The sequence below is a fragment of the Cervus elaphus genome, chromosome 20, assembly GCF_910594005.1.
Source record: "Cervus elaphus chromosome 20, mCerEla1.1, whole genome shotgun sequence".
In the NCBI taxonomy this organism is placed as follows: Eukaryota; Metazoa; Chordata; class Mammalia; order Artiodactyla; family Cervidae; genus Cervus; species Cervus elaphus.
In genome coordinates, this window is record NC_057834.1 from 129692484 (window position 1) to 129718754 (window position 26271).

Sequence of the window (26271 nt, forward strand, 5' to 3'; positions counted from 1 at the left end):
CATGGAGGTGGGCCCAGACCTAGAGACAGACAGCCATAGGCCCTTCCTGCTCCTTTTCTGGACCTGTGGATGGTCTTTCCTACTTAGACCAGACAGACAGACATACACACCCCCTCACCCCAACATGCCTTTAAAACTCCTCCCTGCACTCGCTGCCTCTACTTCCTCCCCAATGACTACTCCTTTGGCCTCTGCTGCCTGACTCCTGTTCCTTCAAACCCAACCACCAGCCCCTGCCAGTCCCAAAGGACTGTGACATCTGACCCTGGGCCTCCCTGGCCTTCTAGAAACACCCTGCCTTTGCCTTCTGAGTCACTGCTCTCTTGGTTCCCCCCCAACTCCCAGTCCCACCTTCCAGGTCTCCATTGCAGACCTCTCTTCCCGCTGCATGTCCTCTTAATGTTAATGGTCCTGGCCTGAGCACTTCTTCCCTGAGCATCACTCCCCTGGCCTCAGTTACCATCTGTATACCACGGGCTCCTAACCTCTAGCTCAGAACTCTGCTGGATACATGGAAACCCAGAGGGGTGTGTAAGGAAGTGCATCCGGCCATCCTCCTTCCGAACCAGCAGCCCCCACTGCCCAACCAGAAACCTAGACTCTGTCCTCATTTCCAGGTCTAGGTCCTTTGCCCCACCTCCAAATCCTGCTTATTCCACTTCCTTGGGTCCTCTTACTGCTGTTTCATGGTTTGGTTTTGGGGAGCTGAATGCTGGGCATGTGGGATCTTAGTTCCTGAACAGTAGCCTCCTCCAGCGTCCCTGCCTCTGTTTTCCTCCGCAGAGAAGTCAGGGGACTCTTTCTAAAGCACAACTCTGACCACCTCACTGCACTGCTCCAGAACCTTCAGTGGCTCCCCATTTCCTTGAAGTGAAATCTAACCGACTTCTGCATGGCCTACAAGATTCTACTGTGCGCCTCTGTGCGCGCGCACAGGCTCACTTCCCTAAACCCAGAATGAGCAGGTCACCAGCTCCCCTCCTCCCGCCACCCCGCTAAGTCCTGCCCCTCAGGCTAGGTCACCACTGCCAGGAAGCCTTCCGACAACTGCTCACGTATGGCCCACCATCCCTGTGCTGGGCTTCCCAGGTGGCACAAGAGACCATGATAGCTCTCTTGCCAAGGACAGAGGAGCCTGGTGGGCTCCAGTCCCTGGGGTCGCAAAGAGTGGGACATGACTGAGCGACAATCTCGGTGTTGCCCCTTCCCCGCGCTGAGCACACCATGCCCTCCTCGGCGCCAGGTCTGGGTCTGGGTCCCCCCTCGACGGGTGGCCCCAGAGGGCAGGGGGCCCCAGACAATGGCACAAGGTGCGTTGCATGAGGGGGCATGGGGGCCGCGCTGCCCGGGGTGTCGTGGGGTGGGGGCTTCCGGGTGGGTCCGGGAGGGAGGCGGCTGTCGAAGCCGGGCTGGGCGCGCGCTCTGCCGGGCGGGGTGCGGGCCTTGGCGGCGGCTGTGGAAAGAGGAGGGTGGAGGCCCCGCCCCGCCGCGCCCCTCCCGCCGCCCCGGCCCCCCCGCCGCCCGCCCACTCCGGCAGCCGCGAGGGGCGGCCGGCAGAGCGACGCGGAGCCCCGCCGGCGCGGACCCCGACGACGCCCCTGCCTGGAGCCCGCGCGCCCCGGGCCGCCCTCGAGGGCCAGGAGCGGCGCCCGGCGGCCGCCCCTGCAGGTAACCGGGAGGAGGCGGCGCGGCTGCCGGGCTTGGGGGCTCCGAGGGCAAGACCCGGCCTGCGCTTCTCCGGAGACTGTCGGGGACACCTGGGCCGGCGCCTAGGACTCCGGGGTGAGGACAGGCTGGGGGACTCGGGCCGGGGGTTGGCGCGGGCACGAGGGAGCCCCTCCTCCCTTCCTTCCCAGAAGCGGGGGCTCCAGCTTCAGACAGGCCCGGGTGGAATCCCTGGCCATGTGGCTCGGAGCAGTCATTTCACCTCCGGGAGTCTCTCTTCCCACCTGCGAAATGGGATGACAACGCTTCCATCGCAGGGTCAGGAGAAAGCAGGGGCCTTAGGACCACCCCCCACCCCTTGTAGACCCCAGGCTCTCCTCTCCCCATCTCTCTGCTGGTTCTAGCTAGCTGGCCACCTCCCGGTTTCCCGTTTTTTGGTTTTTTGTTTTTTTCCTGCTTCTGCCCCCAAGTCCCTCCTATTCGGGGTGTCCCAACAGCATCCCCCAAACCCGAGACTGGGGTTTTGAGGGCTGTCTCTGCCAGAGGCTCAGCACCTTGCTGCAGCTCAGATTTGAGACCCGCGGAGGGGTGAGGGGGGCTGGTGCCTGACTCAGAGGAGCTGGGGTCTGGGGGCCCCAGAACTGCCTCCCCAGTGTCTGTCCTGGGGCTGGAGACATAGCGACCATGGGATTCCCCTGGGGTTGGGGGGATGCGTGGGGAGACACTGTTCAGCCAGAGGAGCCTGGGAGTTACGAGCTTTGAAGGGCAGACCCTTGGAGTTTGCTTGTTGTGTGTGTGCGTGTGTGAGCCTGTCGGTGTGTGCCTTTGTGGGGTGTGAGGGGGACAGCGCGTGTCTGCCGGTATGTCATTCGTGTGTGTGTGTAAGTGTGTGCTTACGTGAGGTCCTCGGTGTGTGTGAGAACGTGCTAGGCTTTTGACACAGAAATACCACTGACCTCCCTCAGGGGACCCTGGCAACCCGGAAGCCCTCCCTCCTGTCTGCGTCAGCGTCTCTTGCTAAGGTCTGTGCCCTTGTCTGGTGGTAGGGTTCACCCGCTCCTTGGAGCGCCCTTAGTGAAGGCAGCCTCCCAGGGAGCCGCCTTGGGTGTCTGGATGACCTGGGGGCGCTGGAGGGTTAGGCAGTCTGGGGTTCCTCTCGGGGGACTGACGCTCACTGCCCTGAGCAGATGGGGAACCCTCAGGGAGCCCACTGTAGATCCCAGAAGAGGAGACGCCGAGGGCAGCTCTGTGCGGGGAGTTGGTGGCCTTGGTCAGCACACAGCTGTCCCCACTGGCCTCCTGGGCTGCTGAACGCAGATAGGCCCTCGGACACTCAGTCACCCCAAAACAATCATGAGGACACACCACAGACATACTCACAGAGCCACGCACAGCTGCATGGCTACACTCCCTCCCATTGACAGTCACACACAATCACACACCAGAACGTCTCTACTGAAACATACCCCACGACAGATGCTGAAACGACAGACAGGGCATGTGCACGCATGCACACACGCACACCCACACGGACTCCTGCAGACGCATGGCAGGCCCCACCTGGCCCAGCCAGATGTACTCAGACGGCACAGCACACATGCGTGTGCGCGCACACAGACGCAGACACACACTCTCTCAGTAGGGTCTCCCGCTCCAGTTTCACTCTGTCTGTCACAGTGAAAATGAGTTTCCACAAGAAGGGGGCAGGCAGATAGCCAACAGGGATGTCAGCCTGAGCACCCCACCTCCTCCCCTGCTCCGGGTCTGAGCCAGACTGAAGGCTGGTTGCCCTACTGGTCCCCCAGCCCGCTCCAGCCCCCCAGTGGCAGGCATGGGGCTCCCCTTGTAGGAGAGTGGGGCCTCAGATGAACCAGTCCCATCTGTGGCCTGAGGCATTTACAGAGGCGCAGCAGCCTCTCATATGGGGTGCAGCTGTGTCTCAGGGTGCCCACTGGGGTACGTGGGGGGAGGCACCTTGTAAGCCAAAGTGTGTGTGGAGGGGCCGTCAGGAGAGGCAGCGAAGAGGTGACTCTAGCTGGGGTTTTCAGGGAGAATGAGAACTTTGACAGGTGCAGGGGGAGGAAAGGGTAAATGAGGACATTCCAGTCAGAAGGGACAGCATGTGCGAAGGTGTGGAGGCGGGAAGCTGCAGAGTTCTCTCTGGGGGTGGTGAGTAGTTGCCGGCTCATAGCTCAGAGCTCACCTGGTAGGGGAGTGAGGTGGAGGGACTGACAACTACTTTGAGGTCAGGTTTCCTAGGACCTTGTTCAGAGAAAGGGTGTGAGCTGCAGAGTGGTGCAAATTGGGGATCACTCTGGTTGCTCTGGGGGGCAAGGAGGCCACTTAGGAGGCTGGACAAGAGTTTGAGGAGGAAGATGATGGAGGCTGAGGTGAGTGGTTGCCATGGGGATAAGAGGAAGCTATAGATGGAGAGGAATAAGGAAAGAGACTGGACAGGCCTCAGTGATGCTTGACTGTGGGGGTGAGGAGAGGGTGGGCCAGGAATCGTGCCCTGAGTGACTGTGGTCTGACCCCAGAGGAGGCAGATCAAGGGGAGATGTGAGTTTGAACTCCAGGGTCTGGTATGCTTAGGTGCAGGGGGCTGACTGTTGAGTATGGCCATGAGTCTGGGGGCTAGTTAGTGTCTGTGAGGCCTGAGTATGTATGTTTAGAAGCCTAAGTGGGTGTGTGAGGCCATATGTGTGCACATGTGTGCCCAGACATCAGCTAGGGAAGCCATGGTCCCCGAAAGGGCATTTCAGGCCTGCTGTATTCTGTGGGCATTTCGAGGGTGGTGGGATGTGGACAGCAGGTCTTAAGTGAAAGCAGCATGTGCAGTGAGGGGAAGAGCTGATCTTGGGACTCAGACTGGGGTTACTTTCCACGTGACTCTGAGCAAGGGTCTTCCCATTTCTGTGCCTCAGTTTCCTCATGTATAAAATGGGAATGCTAATGCTGATTTCCAGGGTCCTTTTGCCTACAGAGAGGTGAGGAGTAGTCCCAGGTCACACATGATCAGGGTGCAGAGCCAAGAACTTTCACCCAGACTTCTGATCAGAGTCTGTTACACCCCTCTGGTTGGATCCTGGGAAGGGACGGGGGAGGGCCTGGCCCTACGTCCATTCAGATTCTTGGAAAGTTCTGAACTGAGAGGTGACTGTCCCCATGCAGGCTGAGATTCTTGGCTCTTAGAGGGCAGAAGAAGCGGGTGGCAGCGGGTTACTGCCTCCTGGAGAGAGCCGTGCCAGCACTGCTGGCTCATCTCCTGGACGGGATTACAGAGACTCAGAGAGGAACTCGCCGAGGGTCACACAGCAGCCAGTGGGGGAATTGAGCCCTGAGGGATGGATGGGACCCTGGGTTCAGGCTTCGCTTCCCGCCGGAGGCTGTGCTCCCCTCACAGGGGCCATCCAGAACCTGGGATGGAGGGAACCTTGTCATCAGAGGTTCTCTAACTTCAATTCTTTCTGTCCCCTTGGGGGAGAGTAACAATAAAAGTTTACTGGGCAGCCACTATGCGCCAGGACCTGTGTTTGCATATCTCATTTAGTCCTTATTACACTGCTGCAAGGCAAAGGTCGGTAGCCCATTTGACAGAGGGAGAAGTGGAGGGCTCAGAGAGGCCCGTTACCTGGCCAAGCATCCCCCTTTGGAGTGTCAAGCTGGGATTCATTCCCAGGTTCATAAGGATGTACAGCTCATGTTCTTCCCCCGCTGACCTCCTAGGTTACCGCCCTCTCCAGGGCTCGGTTTGTGGGGGGAAGGGAATGGAAACTTAATTGTTTCTCATCGGTCCACTGTGTGCTAGGCACTGTCATACACAAGGTACTTTTTTGAGGGACAGGAAACGTGGGGAGCAGTAATCATGAGAAGGTCAGGCTGGAAGCGCGGCTAGGACAGTGAGGGCTGGCATGGTGTTTTCTGGTATCTCAGGATGCGTTGTGGGCCTGGTGGGCCCTGTGAGGGAGGGTGGTTTCTGGGAGAATGGGGTCGGGACCTCGGGTCTCAATTCTGCCACGGCAGTGAGCTTCCCCCTGGGTCTCCATAAGCCCATCCATGAGATGGGCCAGTAATGCCTCCTCGGATCTCCTTGGAGCCTGCGATGAGGAGCAGTGTCGCTTGTGTGTGGGGAGGGGTCCTTTCTCTTCTCCCAAACTGCCCCAGGAGGCCGACTCTTCGGTCGCCACCCCCCTGCAGCATCCACTGCCGTCGCTAACCAGAAGCTGTCTCCCGTCTAGCCTGCTTCCCTCCCACCGCGGCGGCTGCTGGCCGCCACACAGCTCTGCGTGGGCCCTCCAGGCCACGCTCCCTCTGACAGGCGACCACGGCTCAGCTCGTGGCAAACATTCTTTTCATAGTTCCCGGAGCACAGCAAATCCGGCTGCTTAGCCAGGAATGCACAGCCCCCTCCTGCAGCAGCGGCAGGGGCTTGGGCAGAGGAGCCCCTGGGGGTCAGGCAGGAGGGGCTGAGGGGATGTGGAGGACCCCCCCACCCCCTGGCCCAAACCCAACACACGCACGCCTGCATGCACACTGGCCCTCAGCTCCAGGGAGCCGCGAGACTGTCATCATCTGTGAACTCACTGGGCTTGGGTCCCAATTCTGGCATCATTCACCACGGGCTGGCTGGCAGACTTGGGCGAGTGACTTGTCTCTAGCCTCCGGTTCTTCATCTGTAAAATAGGGTTTATAATTTAATCTCACCAGGGCTTTGGGGGAGGCCAGTCATGGCGATGAAGACGATGATAATAGCAAACCTATATTGAATGTTCCCTTATGCCCAGCACTGCTGGAAGTCGGCTACGTGAAATGAACGCCCTTCATCTTCTCCAGCGCTCTGTGAAGTAGGAATTGCTCCCATGTTATTGACGAAGAAGCTGAGGCACAAATGAATGAGGTCACTGCTAGTAAGAGGCAGGGCTGAGAGAGGAATGTGAGCAGCTGGGCTCCAGAGCGGTTCATACCCTGTCATGATTTTTTAAGCAGGACTCTCAGCGGAGGGCCAGCTCCCAGTAAGGGCTCAGAAAACGGATACTTCTCCCATGAGCCCTGCTCTGGGAGGAGTCGACTCTTCGCCTCCTGGCCATCAATCCGCACCTCTGTTTGGAAAGTTGGGATGGGGAAGCGGGCCTGGGGCCCTGGCCAGTGTCCTTAGGGAGCCTGAGCTCTCAGAAGATGGTGGGGGACAAGGGGATGCAGACTGTCCCACCACCTCTGGTCTGGGATTTAGCTGGAGGCAGGCACTGTGCAAGGAGGCGACGTCGCCAGGGGAGGGGCTCAGGAGATTAGGGAAGGCAGCTGAGAGCGCAGGTTAAGAACAGAGTCCCATTGAAGCAGGCTCAGGCCCTGCCCTGGCACACCCACCCGCCCCACTTTCCTATTTAGTAGGACTGAAGGAGCCTTAGTCAGTTGGAGTGGGCTCCTGAGGCCCGGGGTAGGAGCGGCCCACTCTGTAGCCAGCCCTGCTGGTATCTGGGTCGAGGCAGCACAGACGGGGGTGGAGGAGGAGTGGGGAGCATTACCATGGCGGCAGTCTCCAGGAAGCCCAAGTGAACCAGGGTTTGGCCATCTGAGGGCTGGCAAGCCCCGAGGTTCAGATCTTAGTCCTGGTGCTTCACCGTGGAGAATGGATGTCACCTCTCTGGGCCTCAACCCTCCTCCTCAAAAAAGCGATAGCAATTCCCGCCTTACAGGGTTACGGGAGAGCATGGTAAAAATGCCTGGAACACGCCTAGTGTCTGGTGCATAAAGTGTGCTTGGGATTTTTATTTGTTGCTTTTTATTTTTTGGCCACACTGTGCATTTCATGGGTCTTAGTTCCCTGACCGTGAATGGAATCCATGGCACAGCAATGGAAGCACAGAGTCCTAACCACTGGACTGACAGGGAATTCCTTATACTTGGGATTTCTAGAGACCATTATTATTAAGGGCTAATGTGTGAAGGGCTTGGAGAACCAGCTTTAAGCTGCGCTTGGGGTCCTGAGGCTGATGCTGTTGTTCAGTTGCTAAGTCGTGTCTGACTCTGCGACCCCATGTCCTTCACTATCTGCGGAGCTTGCTTAAATTCATGTCGTCGGTGATGCTGTCTAACCTTCTCATCCTTTGCCACCTCTTCTACTTTTGCCTTCAATCTTTCCCAGTATCAGGGTCTTTGATTCTGATATTCAAGGCATTTCTCAGGCTGACATCAGCCAGTTCTTCTCATCTCAAACCATCTGTATTTAGAGAGGTTAGGAGCCCAAGCTTTGGCACCAACAGCCTCGGCTCTACCCATCATAAGCTGTGTGACCTTTGGCCAATTACTTAACCTCTCTGTCCCTTGGTTTCCCACTCTGTAAAAAGGAAAGACAAAGAACATATACTTCATTGGGTTGGTCTGAGGACTCAATGAGACATTTCACAAGAAGAGCCAGAAGAGTCCCTGACACATAGTAGGTGCATAATAAGTGTCAGCTATGATTAGTTAGTTCATTTATTTAATTATTATTATTTTTTTTTAGTTCATTTATTTAATTATATTCACAACGTCCATGCCTCTATACCCTCACACATGCTGCTACTTTAGCCTGGACTAATTACCTTTCCCCACCACCACCCAGTTAAATCTATGTTCATCTTTCAAAAGCCCGGATCCAAAATAAGTCACTTCCTCTTCCTGAGCCTCATGGTGAGGATGGGGGACTGGGGCAGAGAAGCCAGGGTCAAGTTGGGCAGTGAGAACCTCCCACCCATGCTCCGTCAGCCAGGCTGGGCCCTCAGAGAGAGCAGCCTCATGACCCAGCTCTGGGGTCACGGTGTCAGAGTGGCACGGATGGGGGCAGGGCTCGGCTGAGCTGGAGAGAGGGCCTAGGAGCCGCTGGCTCCGGCAGCTGGCTGCTTATGCGGGGAGAGGACTGGGATGTCAGAGTTTCCATGGGAGCGGGCAGAGGCGAGCAAGCAGCTGGGGGAGAGAGTGACGCGGCCGGCAGGCCTCCCTGCCAGGTGGGCTGGCTAGGCATCCCCTCCCCATCCACCGGGATTCATGTCTGGGCTTGGACTACGGCCCCAGCTCTGCTGGGTGACCTGGACTAGGGCTTACGATAGTCAGGCATCATGGTTGATTGAGCCAGAAGTGGGGACCTGGCCACCGAGGGCTGTAACCACATCATGTGCCCTGCTCAACAACCATCCATGGCTCCCCATTGCCTCACAGAGAAACGCAAGCATCGCATTTAAGGCTCTTCACCAAGTTGGCCCGGCCCTCTCAGCTCCTGCTCATCCTCTCAACCTCATGGCACTTCTGGACCTTCCCTGTATCTGCCAAGCAGCTTCCTACTGCCTGAAATTCCTTTTCTTACTTTGCCTGACTGTCAGACTCCTACTCACCCTTCAGAATCCAGCCCCTTCCCACATGAAGTCTTCTAGGGAAGCTCCAGGGAGGGCAGTATTCTCTGCTGTGTACTCCCATGACCCAGAGACCTTGGTCAACTGTGTGATGGCCACTTGTCTGATGCCTCTGGCTAGTTCAGGGCAGGGCAGGGCGCTGAGCCAGGAGCCATGGCCTAGCCTTGGGTTCCATACCCAGTAGGAGCTCCCCCAGGTAAAACCCGAGTCTATAGTAGGGACCACCCCAGCCTAGGGTCTGGCAGAGTGTAGGGACTTCTTCAGCCTGGATCGTGGCACACAGAAGGGGCTTTCTCAGCCTGGGCCCTAGGACAGGAAGAATCGCAGCAACTCAGGGCCAGGTCTCCTGTGGGCATTGCTGAGTGTGCATGGAATGAATGAAGTCAGTGGGGGAGCACACATCTTGGCTCCCTGAGAAGAGACTGAGGTTGGGGGCCAGTGTTCCAGCAGGGGCTCCTGGCAAAAAGCCCAGGGCAGGCCCTAGTGTGGCTGTGAGTTAGGGCAGGAGGCTTCCCCAGCTCCTGGCATCTTCCTCAGTTTCCCTCTTTCAATTCTCAGGCCTTGTCTCTGCTGGGACCTTCAGAGGCCCCTCCGACCTGAAAGGTAAGCTAGATTTGGGGGCAGGGGTTCTCCAGTATCCCAGGCTGAATGAGGCCTGTGCTTGCGGGCCATCTGCCCTTGTTCTCCCCAGCTGCCTTGGAAGCCCCTTCCTGCCTCAGGGTGTCCTAGCAGGCAGCCCCTCTTGCAGGTGACCTCAGCTCCCTCCGGCCCAACTCGGAAGCAGCTTTTTCTCATTTGTGAACTATTTCGCCCCAGCTCCTTGGCGCGGCCGTGTTTGCTTGGCCTGCCTGGGTGCAGTGGCCTGGCCGTGCTCCTGCCGGGCCCCCTCCCTGCCCAGCCCAGCGTCTCCTGCCGACGCCGAAGCTGCCGCCACCACGCAGGGAAGCCGCGAAGGCCCAGGAATCTTGGCAGGCGTGTGGAGGCAGCGGGCGGCGGGTGGCGCTCCGGAAAAGGCTGCAAATGTGAACCAGAAGGCGGGGGTGGGGGGAGGGACAGGCGGCTGAGAAGGCAGGGCTCAGCCTAGGGCCTGGGGGTGCCTGTGTCTGGTGGCCCTCCAATGTTTGGTCTCACTCAAAAGTTCAAGGCCTCTTCTGGGAAGTGAGCAATGGCACTAGCTGAGGCCTGAGCCCCTGGCGAGGAAGGGCCAGTCCCCTGGCCACCTGCCTGAGGATACAAGACTGCCCTGGCTCCTGTCTGCTGCTGGGCTTCTTCTGGTTCATTTGCCCCCACCTGGCTGTTCCTACCTCCCTGGACATTCTGTTACCCCCAAGATGCCCCTCCCCAGGGTAGTGGTGGGCTGGCTAGCCTCAGAGACGAGCAAAGATTGGTGGCCCGGGAAGTGGACCTAGTCGCCTTCAGGGAGGGAGGTCAGCCCAAACCCCCTCCAGCCCAGAGCTGAGAAGGACTCTGGAAGAGCCACCAAGGAAAAAGGACCCTATGAGAAGCCATCTTGCAGGCTGGCAGGAGGTTGGAGGTGGAGTTGTCAGAGGCTAGGAGCTAGAGCACCCAGGCTGCAGACTGTACTGAGCACCTACTATGTGCTGAGCCCCAGCTAAGGATGAGATGGGTGTCGGGGAAGACAGGCCCTGGAGGAGGAGCTTTTCTGCCTGAGGGAGGCAGGGAAAACTGCTTGGAGGAGGAGGCATTTAACTGGGTCTTAAATGAGGAATGACATGTTTGCCTGGAGGAAGGAAATGGTAACCCACTCCAGTATTGTTGCTTGGGAAATCCCATGGACAGAAGAGCCTGGCAGGCTACAGTCCATGGGGTTGTAAGAGTCGGACATGACTTAGTGACCAAAACTACCACCACCTGGAGAAAGAAAGAAAGGGCAATTCAGGCAAACAGGATTGTGCAGGCAAAGGTGGGCAGTGGGTACAGGGAAACATCAAGAAGTTTGGGGTGTCTGGATTCAGGATGCTGGTTCTCCTCTTACCCCTAAACATGGGTGATTTCCCTAAGGGTGAGCCCATGGCCCTCATCCAGGCTGCAGCAATGCCACCAATGAAGCACTATTTTAATCTCCAGCTTATATCGCTCCCTCTCAAGTTTCAGACCCACAGGTTCTCTGCCTCTTAGATATTACGCATCCTAGAAGCCCCTCGGTCTTCTTTGCCCAGTCAATTTGGAATATTCCACCATCTCTTGCCTCTATGGGCATGTTGAACTCTGTTCTTAAAACCTCCTTCCAGTGCTGTTTTGCAGGTTGAGGTTCCCTGTGGTCTAAGGTCTTCTTCACCTGCAGGGGTGACGGGTGTTGGGACTCTTGGTGGAACTGAAACTCGGTTGTGTAGACAAGGTGGGCAGAGGGCGGCACTCCTGTCCTGCCATCAGTCTGGACTATAAGGTGTTCTCCAGGCAGCCCTGTTCCAGCCTAGCCGCCTCCCTCCATCCCCCAACTCTCAGATTCCAGGTAGCTCTTTTGCTTCGAAAGAGTCCTCATGCTTGCATATTTAAATTTGAGAGGTTCAGAGTCTCAGTGACCTGCAGGACAGTGAGGTCATGGGGACTGGACCCCGCAAGTCTCCACCCAGAACTTGTGGGGCTGCTCAGGGATCATGTAGGGAGGTCAGCCCCAGACCTGACGTTAGCATTAAGGCCACAAATGCTGGCCTTCTGGAGGCTCCCATCAAGTGACCAGCAGCTAGAGATTTCAGGAACTCTAAGAACCTAGGTATAAGGCACAAGAGAGCAGAGGAAGATAAACGGGGTGGGCAAATGGGATGGTGACACCTAGACAGGAGAGAGAGACCTCTGACGTCTCAGATACACAGGCCGGTGAGGATCTGGAGTCAGAGACACACGTGGCGGAAGGGTCTGTGTGGGCATGTCAATCACCCACATGGTTCCCACAACAAGCTGGTTCCCAACCTTCTCCTTACACACATGACCCTTAGACCTGGAGTGTGCCTCCCCACCAGCTGTGATCTCAGGAGTGTGCCAGCCTCACTATGATCTCGCCATCCTCTCTGCTTTCTTTATCCAAATTACCACTGAATCTAAAGTACAGTCAGCCCTCTGTATCCGGACGTTCCGTGTCCATCTTCAAATTCGGCCAACTGTGAATCAAAAATACTTGAAAACCAATTCCCAAAATTTCCAAAAAGCAAAATTTAAGTTTACCTTGTATCCCAGCAACTACTTATATAGCATTTACATTGTATTCGGTATTATAAATGGTTTAAAGTATATGTGAGGATGTGCATAGGTTATATGCAGATACCACACCATTTTTTTTTTGATACCACACCATTTTTAAAAAATATTTATTTTTATTTATTTATTTGGCTGCTCAGTGTCTTAGTTGTGGCATGTGGGATCTAGTTTCCCAACCAGGGATCAAACCCAGAGCCCCAGCATTGAGAGATCAGAGTCTTAGCCACTGGGCCACCAGGGGAGTCCCACCACACCATTTTATATAAAAGACTCAAGCATTCATAGATTTTTGGTATCCACGGGGGGTCTTGGAACCAATCACCCGTGGATGCAGAGGGACGACTATATACCTTCTCCAATAAGCTATGTGAGCTGCAGAATAGCATGGGATTTATCATGTTGGTATTAGGGAGTCATTGGAGAATCCAGAGTGGGGACGGCCATGGCAGAGCTGTGCCAAAGTGTGGTTCACATATAGGCAGCATTAGTGTCTCCTGGGAGGTTGTTAGAACTGCAGATGCTGGGCCCTGCTCCACACTTACTGAATCAGGATCCCTGAGGGTATGGGCTAGGAGCCTGTGTTTTTAAAATCATGTGATGCATGCTAGAGTTTGAGAAGCACTGTTGGAATATCTATAGGATGTTCTGAGGAAAACAGAGAAGCTGAGGTTGAGGGGTGGGAGAGAACAGTTATGATAATCCAGGTGAGGATCTGGCAATTTAACAACCCTTTATTGAATGGCTGGCTTGTGCCAGGCTCTGGGCTGTGTGTTGGGAGAGCACAAGGTCTGTATTAGGACAGAGAGAATGGGGGAGGAGGGGAAGGAACAGAAGTGAGACAGAGTCCGCAAGATTGGATTGGGGGTTTAGGGCAAAGGAACAGGGCTCTCATGTATAGTTGTGCAGGTCGGTTGCTGTGCAAGGACACCGGGCAACGTCCACGAGGAAAGCCCGAGTTGGCTGGATGGAGGGGCAGCCTTTCCTCCCTGTGCTAAGGCAGTGTATAGGCTGGAGAGATTCCATGTAAGGAAGGAAGGGTCAGAAGTGGCAGGATTGGTGTCCTGATTTCTGGCCTGGGCACCAGGGAATGGGGGAGAAGCAGGTAATAGGGAAGAAGATAATGACAGCAGTTTGGGTGGAGGCGTCTGAGGGACAGCCAGGAGAAAATGCTTGGCTCATAATCGAACTCAAGAGTCTGGGGCTCAGGGGAGTGGTAGCTGGAAACAGACATGGGAGTCCCTGGTGCTGGGATTGGAACCGTGGGAGCTGGGGAGAGCTGGAAACTGCAGGAGAAACATCCAGAGAGAAGAGAAGAGGTCTGAGCCAGCTCCTTGGGGCAAGCCTGGGTCTGCAAAGTGGGCAGAGGGAAGGAGCAGAGAAGAATCTGAGGAGGAGCCTTTCCAGGAAGGAGGAAAGCAGGGTCACAAGGCGGGAGGCAGTGCTGGTGAGAAGGAAACACACGAGGTGAGGGGGTGAGGGGTAGAGAGAGTTCTTTCAAGAAGCTTGGCTGAGAAGGGCTGGAGAAAGATGAGGCTGGCCAGGGGCGGGGGTGAGGCCTGTATAGACTGGGATGCAGAGGCTGGGACTGGGGGAGGCATCCACAGTGAGCACCCTCCCCCAAGCCCCGAGGAAGAGGTGTGGAGGGGCGGCGGGGGGCCCTTGAGTGGGAGACAGGACCCCTTTCATCTGAGACTCAGGAAAGGGGGATGGGAAAGGGATCTTGATCTCTGCAAGCTGGGAGAGAGGTGGGGGATGGGGAGCTCAGGAACCCTGGAGAAGTATGACGTCGCCAGGCAGGGGGGGTGGGCATCATGCCCAGTGGGTGAGGAGGGCAGTTCCTCTGCTTCTTTCCAAGATCCATAACTCCGTCCTTGTCCTGAGCAGGCTGTGTGACCCCTAGTCAGCAGCATCTCAGGAGCGGTCAGAGAAAAGGCCTAGAAGGCCAGATAATTGACTTTTAGGGAATTTCACAAGGTCCTGGCCTTTGGCAGCAAGTCACCTGAGGTCTCCAAGGGTTGGCGGAGATGTTGCTTTGCAGCAGGAGTCATTAAGATTAGACTGAAGGCAGGACTTTCTGACCATCAGGGTAACAGAACAGGGCAGCATTAAGGGGCTGATGGCTCAGACCATGTCAATTAACCCTTTCACAAATGAAGACACTGAGGTTCAGAGAGGTTAAGTTACTTGCCCGAGATCACACAGCTGGAAAGGAGCTCTGCTGGAATCACAGTTCAGGGGCAGTCAGAATGTAAAGGGCCTCAGGACCCCCGACCCGGCCCAGGGCTGGACTCCTGATAGGGAGAGCCGCAGAAATGCTGCTCACCTGTTGAAGTGGCAGAGACAGGGCTTAGAGAGAGAGAAAGAGAGACCGAGAGAACTGGGTCAGGCCCAGAGACCCAGGGAGAGAGCAGAGCGCGGCCGGGCAGGGGCGGGGGCGGGGGGGGGGGGGAGACAGGAGGCACCGGGGGAGCAAGCGGGGCAGCCGATCCCGCAGAAATGTCTCCACAACAGGAAGCGTCTCATAACATACCTGTGGTTTGGCCAGGCCCCGGGGCTGCCTGAGCTCCCCGCGGCTCCCTCAGCTGCAGCCGCCCTTCTGGGGTTGGGGGCTTGGAGCAGCTGGAGCCTGCGCAGAGCCGCGTTCCATCCACCCACCCGGGGCGAGGGGAGGCGGGGGTCGGCCGGGGCCGCACTGGCCACACCCCTGCACGCTCCGCCGGGAACCTGCGCCCCGCGCCCAGGCCCCCCTTTGCATCGCGCCCTCTGAGAGCTCACGTGTGCAATGGGGTGGGGAGAGGGCAGGCCCTTCAATTCCGCAGGATCACCTGCCCCCTCCCCTCCTGCTGATCGTCCCTGGTACAGGACCCTTGGAGAGGGGACTGGTGGGAGGGGTCACTTATTGCTGAGGCCCTTCTGCTCCTGAAGCCCTGTCCAGGGAGAGAGGGGTCTGTATTCATGCCGCTTCCTCTTCCTGCTGGGGTCCATTCCCCTTTCCCCCCCTCATTGTTCTGAAGGACCCTGGAGCGCTACCCGCTCGCAGCCAACCTTCTCTGCCGCCCCCGGAGGAGGCCCAGGCTGCCACAAAACGCTGACTTGGACAAAATGCTGTTTTACGGGGATTTGTTGAAAAGGGGGGAAATCCCCGTTAAGGACTTGCAGCTGTCCAAACACCGCGTCTACCCTGCTGCCGCCACCGCTCCATCCCCTGAATCAGCGTCTTCTTATGCATCCCACCTCCTGCCCTTGTCCGCCCAGCCCCTTCCCGGTTGCCTCGGCTCCTGCCTTCCTTCCTGAGGTCACCAGAGAGGGTGACGATCTGCTCAAGGTCACACGGCACAGCCAGGCTTGAGCCTCAGGGCTCTCGCCAACCAGTTCCAGGAGCAGAGACCAGGAGCGAGCAAGCAAGTGGATCGGCTGTTCCTCCCTGTGCGCCTCTATTCCCCAAGCGGGCAGCTCTTAGCTGAAGTTTCTTGACTGAGGCCACGTGAATGTCCCACCTGTTCCCTTTCTAGCTGACACATAAGCCCCTCTGAGGGGCTGACACTTATCTGTGCAAGGTCTGAGTGAGTTATTCGTGTGATCTTTAAATCTGACAGCAAATTGAGTTCATCACACATTTATCACTGTGCCAGCCAAGTCCTGTGCTGGGCATGGAGGGGAGGGCGGGGAGCGGGGAGAGAATAGAAAAGGCAAAGAGGGAAACGGAGCTGTGAGGGGGACCCACAGGCGTCAGTGGAGCCCAGGGGAGGCATCCAATGGGCTTCCCGGACGTCTAAGAATGAGTAAGAGTAGGAGGTGGGCAAACAGTAGGGGGAACCGAAGGAACGAACGCCTGCATCGGCCAGAGAGCCTGGGGAGCCTGCGGCGGGGGGAGCCGGGGGTGGGGGGGGCGGGAAAGGGATGACAGTGAACAGGAGGCACGGGCGCCCAGGCACCCTCCGCTCTGCTGGTGGCTGGCATGGGGGGGCAGTCCCTCCCACCTGGGCAGCTATGTGGCACCATGCCAGGGCCATCCATTCTTTTTGCAGCCCCCTTCTCCTGTGATGGGCACACTTCCACTCCCAGCCCCTCTCTCCCCGCCCCCCATCCCCACCCCGCCTCCACCCCCCAACCTGGACTGGTATGGCCGCCTCCCCTTTGAGAGCTGGAGTAAGTTTTCCCTCCTCAAACCCACAGGCAGCTTGGAGTTGGAAGAGAGCTTCCCTTTCTCAGCCTGCTAGCCTCTCTGTCTAGCTTGTGCCCTCTGGCACGTTCTCCCTGGAGGCAGCCTGTCCCAGCGGTTAAGAGCTCAGGTTCTTAACAGACTTCCGCTCAGACCCTGGCTGCCAGGGGGCGGCGCCTCAGCCCTGCTCGTCTCCAGCCGCAGACTCCTCGTCTATAGGAAGAGGAGGCGCCTTAGCTCCTCTTTCCCGGGGATCTGGTGGGAATTACATCAACCGCGCACTGTGACGCAGCACTTAGGCGGTGCCCCAGCGGAGGTGTGAGTTGTCATCCTCCCTCAGACACGCCTCCCTCCAGAGGAAACACCTGCTCGGGTCCCGCCCCACCTCCATGGAGCAGGAGGTGCCAGGATGGGGCAAGTTCACGGGGGCGTCGGGCAGGGATGCTTCCTGGAGACCCGCCTTGCCAAGGAGGAGTGAGAGGTGGGGAGCTGGCAGGGGGCCCTGCCTGGGCTCCTGCCTGGATTGGGGGGGCTCTCCCTCTGGTGCCCCGTGACCCCTACAGTTCTCCCCATCCCAGACGCCCTCCCAGCTGAGCCTCCATCAGCCCCCGCCTCCCTGCGGCCTCACACAGCACAGGAAGAGGACCAAGGCTCCCCGGTAGCAGTAGTAGTGTTAGTCGTGTCCGACTCTTTGCGACCCCGTGGACTATAGCTCCCCAGGCTCCTCTGTCCATGGGATTTCCCAGGCAAGAATACTGGAGTGGGGTGCCATTCCCTTCTCCAGAGGATCTTCCTGACCCAGGGATCGAACCCAGGTCTCCTGCAGTGTAGGCAGATCCTTTACCGTATGACCTACAGGGAAGTCCTCCCCGGAGCCAGGGCTGTCTTGGGTCCTCCTGTGGGGGTGCCATGATTTCGGCCACCAGCCCACTCAGACCAGAACTGCTCGCTCCCCTCCTCCTGCTTCCTGCTGCAAGGTCTGCCCCTCTGCCTAACCCCCTGCTCCCCTTCCAGGCAGAACATTCTGGCTCTGTGATGTATGAGGATCCCCTATTCCTCCAGCTCAGGAGGGTCTTTATCCCGCTCTTGAGAGGCCTCATGGTACGCTGGTTAGCGGCTGGGGCTCAAGAGTCAGACTGCCTGGGTTTAGGCTCTGACTGCACTCCGGTTTCCTCACCTGTGAAACAGGGCTGATGAGCCTTGCAGGGCTGAATGTGGATAGAAAGTCAAACTTCGGGGCAGTGCCTGGCCGGAGCAGTTATCTGAGGGCCAGGCCTACAGTAGGAGCCCTAGCACCAGTCATGGTGCACACAGAGCAGGTGGCCTGTGTTGAGGGCAGGTGTTCTGGGCAAGATTCTTAGTCTAAGCTTCAGTTTCTATGTCCATAAAATAGGGGACAGTAATTGTATGAGCTGGTCGGGGGTCGTTGAGAGGGCTAGTGATGTGAACCCAGGGAGCCCTTAGGTGGCAGGTGGCAGGGCTCAGGGAGGCTGAAGACCTGCCCAAGGTTACAGGGAGGTTGATGGCAGAGCTGGGTTGGCAGCTTCACCATCCTGCCCCAGAGCCCCACGTTCATTCCTGCAAAGCCCGCCTGATACTGAGTTTGGAAGAATACTGCACTGCAGCTCCAGACTCAGCCCCAGGTGCATCCCTGGATGTGCACAGCCCACTGCCACACCTTCCTGCAGCCACACACAGGTCTGGAGAGCCCCTGGGTGGGGTGAGGGGAGCCCAGAGCAGGGATGCCAGGGCAAGTGGGACCTCCCTGGAGTGTATGAAATGTCAGGCTAGTCCCCTATGCAGATATTGATGGGTACCCGCCCTGGGGTACCAAGACATCTCTGCTCATCACAGCAATCCTGAGAAGCAGGTTGTTAGCCTAGTTTGTAAAGAAAATTCTTTTTATTTTTTTTGGTCACATCTCCAGGCTTGCGAGATCTTAGTACCCCGAACAGGGATCAAAACTGGACCCCCAGCACTGGAAACTCAGAGTCCTAACCACTGGACCAACAGGGAATTTCCTAGCCTAGCTTTTTAATTAATCATTATTATTTTTTGCCACACCTTGCAGCATGCAGAACTTCCTTGATCAGGGATCAAACCTGTGCCCCCTGCAGTGGAAGCACATAATCTCACCCACTGGACATCAGGGAAGTCCTAGCCTAGTTTTTTAGAAAGAACTTAATTGAGATACAGTTCACATAGCATGCAATTGGCTTATTTAAAAAGTGTAAGAATCCACAGTTTTTTAAGGCACTCACAGAATTATGCAACCGTCATCACAATCAATTTAGAACATTTTCATCACCCCTAATAGAAACCCTGTGTGTGTGTTATTCACCCAGTCATGTCCGACTCTTTGCCACCCCATGGACTATTGCCTGCCAGGCTCCTCTGTCCATGGAATTCTCCAGGCAAGAATACTGGAATGCATAGCCATTCGCTTCTCCAGGGGATCTTTCTGACCCAGGGATGGAACCTGGGACTTCTGCATTCCAGGCAAATTCTTTACCGTCTGAGCCACCAGGGGGTCCCAATAGAAACCCTGTACCTATTAACAATCACTCCCCGAGTCTACTCGCCCCAGCCCTAGGCAACCACTCATCTAACTACTTTCTGTCTCTATAGATTTACCTATTCCGAACACATCCTACAAATAGAATTATATGATTTTGTGCCTGGCTTCTTCACTTGGTGATGTTTTCAAGATTCATCTGTATTGCGCCATTTATCAGTACTTCACTTGTTTTTATTGCCAAGTCATATTCCATAGCCTGAATATTCCACACTATCCCTTCATCAATTGATGTACATCTGTTGTTTCTACTTTGTGGCTGTTGTGAATAATGCCAATATGAACATTCATGTACACGTTTTAGTGGACATGTTATTGCAATTTACAGATGAGAAAACTGAGTTCACAGCGTGGACACCTCCTGCTCAGGCTCCGCTCCCTGGTGAATGGAGGATTTAGGCTAGCTATCCAAATCTGGAGCCTGTTTTTCTTCCTAACCCAGTCCTTGTTCTCAGAGCTGAGCTAAATGCTGAGACAGGTCTAGGTCAGGACACAGGAGTGAGGGGTTAACTCTATAGAGGAAGGAGTGACAGCTTCCCTGGGTCTTGAAGGATGAGTAAGTGAGGCGAAGAACACGAAGGCAGAGAGACAGCTGGTGCAAAGGCCGGGAAGTGTGAGGCTGCCTGGTGACTGGGGCAAAGGTATGGGGGAGAGGAGAGGCAGAGAAAGGGGAGGTAGATGGTTGAGTTGGAGACACAGATACTGATTAGATGATTAGAACACCAAGTTGGGAACCAAGGACTTTTACAAAAATTATTGTTTAACTTATAATTTTTTTAAACTTTTTATTTTGTTCTGGGGTATGCATGTAAGTCTCTTCAGTTGTGTCCGAGTCTTTGCGACCCTATGGACTGTAGCCCACCAGGCTCCTCTGTCCACGGGATTCTCCCGGCAAGAATAGTGGAGTGGGTTGCCATGCCCTCCTCCAGAGGATCTTCCCGACCCAGGGATAGAACCTGTGTCTCTTATCTCTCCTGCATTGGCAGGCAGGTTCTTTACCACTAGCGCCACCTGGGAAGCCACCTGGGAAGTATTGGGGTATAGCCAATTAACAAAATGTGATAGTTTCAGGTGAATAGCGAGGGGACTCAGTGATACATATGCATGTGAAGTGAAAGTCACTCAGTCGTGTCCGACTCTGCAACCCCATGAACTATATAGTCCATGGAATTCTCCAGGACAGAATACTGGAGTGGATAGCCTTTCCCTTCTCCAGGGGATCTTCCCAACCCAGGGATCGAACCCAGGTCTCCAGCATTGAGGGCAGATTCTTTACCGGCTGAGCTACAAGGGAAGCCCATACATATATGGGAAGTCATACATATAGATGTAATTAATTAATGGTCTCGAGGCTTGTGGGATCTTAAGTTCCCCAACCAGGGATCGAACCTGGGCCACTGGCTGTGAGAGCCTTGAGTCCTAACCACTGGATAGCCAGGGAATTCCCACAAAGGACTTGATCCAGAAGATGGTGGGGAACCCCAGAAAGGCCTGTACTTAATGTGAGGTCAGACAGACCTTAGGCAAATCCCAGTGCTGCTTCCTAGAGACCTTTGCTTTAGTTTTGTCATCTGGAAAATGTGGATGACAATAACAATACCTCGTTAAAGTGCTGGGAGGATTAAGTGAGCTCCCAAGCCGGAGAGCTTAGCCTCATGCCTGGCAGAGAGCCAGTCCAGCACGTGGTAGTGGGTGTGTAATCATCAAACAGTATCTGGCAGGGCTGTGCCAAGGTTAGAGGTGCTCTGGAAGGGCATCTGGCTGCCAAGTGAATGGTTTGGGAGGCTGTTGTCCAGGAACCTCACCCCCACCCCTGCCTGTACAGAGAGCCAGGGGCAGGGTTAGGAGAGGTTTAGTAGTAACTTCTGCAGACTCTGAGACTTTGAGAATTGCTTGTGAATAATAACTAAATTTTCATCTTTTTGTGAGCTCCTGGGCCTGGTGCCAAACCACCCATGAGCTGGCTTGATGGCCTCTCTCTTTCCTCCCCGCAGCACGCCCGCGGACGCCATGCGGGGGGTTTTGACGCCCCTGTCTTCGCTGCCACCGCCTCTGCTGCTCCTGTCGCTGCTGCTGGGGTGCGGGCCGAGGGCGGCTGCCAGCGGTGGGGCCGCCGGGGCAGCGGGGTACCCGCCGGTGCAGTACGTGCAGCCCATGCACAAAGGACCCGTTGGGCCGCCGTTCCGCGAGGGCAAGGGCCAGTACCTGGGTGAGCATCGCCTCGCCCCGACCCGACCCTCCCACTCCCTGTCTCCTGACCTCCACCGGCTCCTCCCAGGCCCGTCAGCCACAGCCCGTCCATCCCACCGAAGACCTTCCCATCTCCACTTGCTTCTTGATGCGGGTCCGGGGCCTCCCACCCAAGAGGGCCCGGAAGTGGGTGGAGCTGGCTGGCGGAGGTGGTCTTTAGGTAGGGGGGAAGGGCGGGAAGGTTTGTGGGCAAGTAGGACGGGGCTGGCGCCGATTGGCTCTAAGGAGGGCTGCTGGTGCCACCTGGTGGCCATCCCACCACAGCTCCGCAGGGATGAGAGGCTCCTGGGGAAGGGAGGCCCAGCCTGGGCAGGTTGGGAACTAGGAGCCCTGGCTGTGGATGCCCTGCAGCTCCCGAGACGGCCAGCAGACCACCCCTAGATTGCATCTTTCCTGAGAGTAGGGAGGGAGGCCCAGGGTGGTCTTCATGAGCAGGTACAGAACCCTAACTTCTCAAGTTGCACCCCCGTGCTGGGTAGGGAGTGGGAAGATGGGTCCCCTGGCCCCCCTGTCCAGGCCCCTGACTGCCTCTTCTCTTCTTCTCTCTCAGAAATGCCTCTACCACTCTTGCCGATGGATCTGAAAGGAGAGCCCGGACCCCCTGGAAAGCCTGGACCACGGGGCCCCCCCGGCCCTCCTGGCTTCCCAGGAAAACCAGGCACTGGAAAACCTGGGCTCCACGGGCAACCTGGCCCCGCTGGGCCCCCTGGCTTCTCCCGGATGGGCAAGGCTGGTCCCCCGGGGCTCCCTGGCAAGGTTGGACCGCCAGGGCAGCCGGGGCTTCGGGGGGAGCCAGGGATACGAGGGGACCAGGGCCTCCGGGGGCCCCCAGGGCCCCCTGGCCTCCCTGGGCCCTCAGGCATCGCTGTCCCTGGAAAACCAGGCCCCCAGGGGGTGCCGGGGCCCCCAGGATTTGAGGGGGAGCCAGGGCCCCAGGGAGAGCCTGGGCCCCCAGGTGATCGAGGCCTCAAGGGCGAAAATGGAGTGGGCCAGCCAGGGCTACCTGGAGCCCCAGGGCAGGGGGGTGCCCCGGGGCCCCCGGGTCTCCCTGGTCCAGCTGGTTTAGGCAAACCGGGTTTGGATGGGCTTCCTGGGGCCCCTGGAGATAAGGGTGACACTGGGCCTCCCGGGGTGCCAGGACCCAGGGGGGAGCCTGGGGCTCTGGGCCCAAAGGGGCCCCCTGGGATGGATGGTGTGGGGGCACCGGGGTTAGCAGGGTTGCCAGGGCCACAGGGCCCACCAGGAGCCAAAGGAGAGCCAGGGACCCGGGGCCCCCCCGGCCTGATAGGCCCCACTGGTTATGGGATGCCAGGCCTGCCGGGTCCCAAGGGGGACAGGGGCCCAGCTGGGGTCCCGGGGCTCTTGGGGGACAGGGGCGAGCCAGGTGAGGATGGGGAGCCGGGGGAACAGGGCCCACAGGGCCTTGGGGGGCCCCCTGGACTCCCGGGGTCTGCAGGGCTCCCTGGCAGACGTGGGGTCCCTGGGCCTAAGGGGGAGACAGGGCCTATAGGACCCCCAGGAGTGCCTGGCATTCGGGGTGACCAAGGGCCTAGTGGCCTGGCTGGGAAACCTGGGCTCCCAGGAGAGAGGGGGCTTCCAGGGGCTCATGGACCTCCTGGACCGACTGGACCCAAAGGTGAGCCAGGTTTCACGGGCCGCCCTGGAGGCCCAGGAGTGGCAGGAGCCCTGGGGCAGAAGGGTGACTTGGGGCTCCCTGGACAGCCCGGCCTGAGGGGCCCTTCAGGAATCCCGGGACTCCAGGGTCCGGCTGGCCCTATTGGGCCCCAGGGTCTGCCAGGCCTGAAGGGCGAGCCAGGCCTGCCGGGACCCCCTGGAGAGGGGAAAGTGGGGGAACCTGGTGTGGCTGGGCCAACAGGGCCTCCTGGGGTCCCAGGTTCCCCAGGACTCACGGGCCCTCCTGGGCCTCCTGGCCCCCCTGGCCCCCCCGGAGCCCCGGGGGCCTTCGACGAGACTGGCATCGCCGGCTTGCACCTGCCCAACGGTGGCGTGGAGGGAGCTGTGCTGGGCAAGGGGGTGAAGCCACAGCTGGGGCTGGGGGAGCTGTCGGCCCATGCCACGCCCGCCTTCACCGCTGTGCTCACCTCGCCCTTCCCCGCCTCGGGCATGCCTGTCAAGTTTGACCGAACTCTCTACAACGGCCACAGTGGCTACAACCCGGCCACGGGCATCTTCACCTGCCCCGTGGGCGGGGTCTACTACTTCGCCTACCACGTGCACGTCAAGGGCACCAACGTGTGGGTGGCCCTCTACAAGAACAACGTGCCAGCCACGTACACCTACGACGAGTACAAGAAGGGCTACCTGGACCAGGCGTCCGGCGGCGCTGTGCTGCAGCTGCGGCCCAACGACCAGGTCTGGGTGCAGATGCCCTCGGACCAGGCCAATGGCCTCTACTCCACCGAGTACATCCATTCCTCCTTCTCGGGATTCTTGCTGTGTCCCACATAACCCGCGCTGCCCTGGCCTCCTCCTCTTTAGTGGTAGAGAGACCTTCTCACTTACCAAGAACCTCCATTTAAAGAAAAAACCAAAGACTGGAACAGAGGCGGGCACAAAGGCGGCCGCGGCCTTGGCCTGGGGAGGCTGACTGGGATTCTTCCCACGCAGGCTGAGGTTTCTTTCTGGAAGAAGCTGGCCTGAGTTCCTCTCCCCCACGTGTCTGTGCGGTGGTGGGGGTTGTGCCCCCATCCTGCCCTGCCTGGCCCCCTGGCAGGGCCCCAGGACGCTCCGCCCAGCTGGTGGAGACCCCTGCCCCCTTGTGAGTCCTGGGCTCTGCCGGGTGGTGAAGGAGGCTCCTTCTCAGTGAGTCAGCGGTGAGAGGGGGCTGAGCGGACCCCTTCATTCCCCTGGGGAGACATACTCCCAGGCCCTGCCCAGCCTGCTGGTCCCCAGAGGGCACCTGCTCAGGGGATGGGGCGTGGCCTCCCTCAGTTCTTGGCTGGGGCTCTTCCAGGGGCCCTGGGACCTCCAGCTTAAGATGGATCTCCCGAAGAGTTTTTGTTTCTCTCCAGGGGAGGGGGGAGGAGGGGGACCGTGGTGGTGGCCAGTGTGGACACCTGTCAGGACTGCAGCCCCAGCGGTGGGGCTGTCCCCAGTGGGTACGGGTGCGTGACCGCTCCTGCTGGCTCCTGGGCAGTGCTGACCCCACTCACCGCTCAGGCCGCAGCCACGGACAACGGTGGTTTGTGAGGGGTAGGGGTGTGGGCCTGGAGCAGGATGGCCGTTCTTCACATTCATCTCCATCCCCAAGGCTGCCCCCACTATTTTTGACTTTGCTCAGTGTGAGGGCAGCCGCCCTGGCCCCTGGGGTGCCCACAGGTGGCACGAGGCAGGGCTGGCAATCAGCGAGCATGAGTATTCCTCCCTGTCTCTTTCACCTGCTGAGGGAGAGCCGCTTTACTGACAAAATCGTAAGGGGTGCTTGCCAGCCCACCCCCAGTAGCCCCACGGCCGAGAGCTTCCCGTTCACCCGCAGAACAAGGTTCACACAAGCGCGCGGATGAAGGCACCCCGCTGCTTCTCCTTAGGAAGAGCCAGATGTGGGTGTGTGTCGACTCCAGGGGTTAATCTGCAGGGTCTTCCTCTCCTTCCACTGTCTGGTTCCAATTTCCTCAAGGCCCAGGAGGCTGAGGCCCTGCGAAAAAGGGTGCCAACAGGCCCCTTTGGGATGAGTTGGACGTTACTGCCGTTTTCCCCAATCAGAGTGCCCCACTGCAGGAAACACGCAAGACCTCCTTCCCTCCCCTTGGCCCCTAGTTCAAGCTGAGTGGCTATCGCTGAGATGAGGACCCAGCGTGGGCTCGCACCCTGCCTGGCCGTGCTGAGGAAGGAGGTTGATCACCGACTTCTGACTCGTTACTCTGAGGCTCCTTCCGGTCTCGGGGCTGGCCTCCTCCCCACAGCTTCTCCAAATCAAGCAGACCCTTTGACCGCTCATTTTAACTTTCAAAAGGAGAAAAGAAAACCCAAATCTGCCCAAGTGGCACTTCAAGAGCAGGTTGGGCTAGGGTGGGTTTCTTATCCATCAGCTCCATGGGAACTAAGTCTTAAATCATACCTCGTGGGGTCCACCTGCTCAGCATCCTTATGGAGTCAAAGCCACTGCCATTTGACCTGTTAGGAAGGGGTCTGATGGGTGGAAATGCACCAGCTCCCAGTAAAGTCCAGGGCCCTGAGGAGGGTACGGGGAGCCAAAAAACAAAAGGAGCTGTTTCACAGAACTGAGTTTCTGCTAAGTGCCATTCCTGACGCCTTTGGGGAGAGGTGGGTAGTGTTTCCAAAAAGTTTATGGGACTTTAGTTCCAGGTGTCCACTTAACTGATTAGCTTTGATAAACTATGTCGGGTTTTAACAATGAAAACTACATTACCTTGTGCATTTTTGTATTCTGATTCCTCTTTTTTATTTTTTAAAGATTAAGGTTTAAATGTTTTCCATTAGTAATTTCATTTCTAACCTGGTATAGGAAGCTTAGTTCCCTACATACCTATTATGTGCCCTGTGTCACAGGAGATTCAGGAAAAATGCACTTGGGAATCTAAAAGAAAATGGGACTTCTTTTTGAAAAGAAAAACAATGGTATTGACTGTATTGACACAATCTCAATAAAGCCTGTTGTATAAACAGCACTCTGCTGAAACTGGCCTTGATGCAGAGGTGTCTTGAGCCTCTTTGATTTCATAAAGCAGCCGGGGAGCTCTCTGGGACTCTCGTTCTGCACCTTCTCAAGGAGCATGCCTTCTTCCCCAGCCCCCAGCCAGGGGGTCTACCACCACCGCATCAGAAATGCTCAGTTCTCCAAAGCTGCCTGGGCTCTGCACCAAGTAAATGCCAGGAGGCGTTTTAAGAAACCAAACTGGGGTGGGGAGGGAGGTGGGAGGGGGGATCGGGATGGGGAATACATGTAAATCCATGGCTGATTCATGTCAATGTATGGCAAAAACCACTACAATATTGTAAAGTAATTAGCCTCCAACTAATAAAAGTAAATGGAAAAA

General features: G+C 57.4%; 1 protein-coding gene and 1 long non-coding RNA gene across 5 annotated transcripts in view; one reads left to right on the forward strand and one right to left on the reverse strand.

The window, feature by feature from the left end:
- The window catches only part of LOC122678156, a 19846-nt gene extending 13324 nt beyond the window's left edge, over positions 1 to 6522 (reverse strand). Inside the window, exons 1-2 of the long non-coding RNA XR_006336008.1 lie at positions 6423 to 6522; positions 6250 to 6338 (exon numbers count right to left, since the gene is read on the reverse strand). This is a non-coding gene — a long non-coding RNA (uncharacterized LOC122678156). The remainder of the gene's footprint in view (positions 1 to 6249; positions 6339 to 6422) is intronic.
- Positions 1514 to 25902, forward strand: COL8A2 (collagen type VIII alpha 2 chain). Of its 4 annotated transcripts, none has more exons than XM_043878710.1 (4): positions 1520 to 1668; positions 9609 to 9653; positions 20998 to 21212; positions 21804 to 25902. In XM_043878710.1, exons 3-4 carry the CDS (start codon positions 21014 to 21016, stop codon positions 23720 to 23722), a joined length of 2118 nt encoding a protein of 705 aa, XP_043734645.1. In that variant the 5' UTR covers positions 1520 to 1668; positions 9609 to 9653; positions 20998 to 21013; the 3' UTR covers positions 23723 to 25902. The 4 variants fall into 4 exon arrangements, with proteins under 4 accessions (XP_043734643.1, XP_043734645.1, XP_043734646.1 ...); XM_043878711.1 differs by having other exon boundaries at positions 1530 to 1782; XM_043878708.1 differs by lacking the exon at positions 9609 to 9653 and having other exon boundaries at positions 1514 to 1668.
- The last annotated feature ends 369 nt before the right edge of the window (positions 25903 to 26271 follow it).

Excerpts from the sequence above, each read along its gene's own strand:
- COL8A2 (XM_043878708.1), top strand. The coding sequence starts at position 21,014 with ATGCGGGGGGTTTTGACGCCCCTGTCTTCGCTGCCACCGCCTCTGCTG. Across the intron at positions 21,213-21,803 it reads GGGCAAGGGCCAGTACCTGG|AAATGCCTCTACCACTCTTG; the intron begins GTGAGCATCGCC and ends CTTCTCTCTCAG.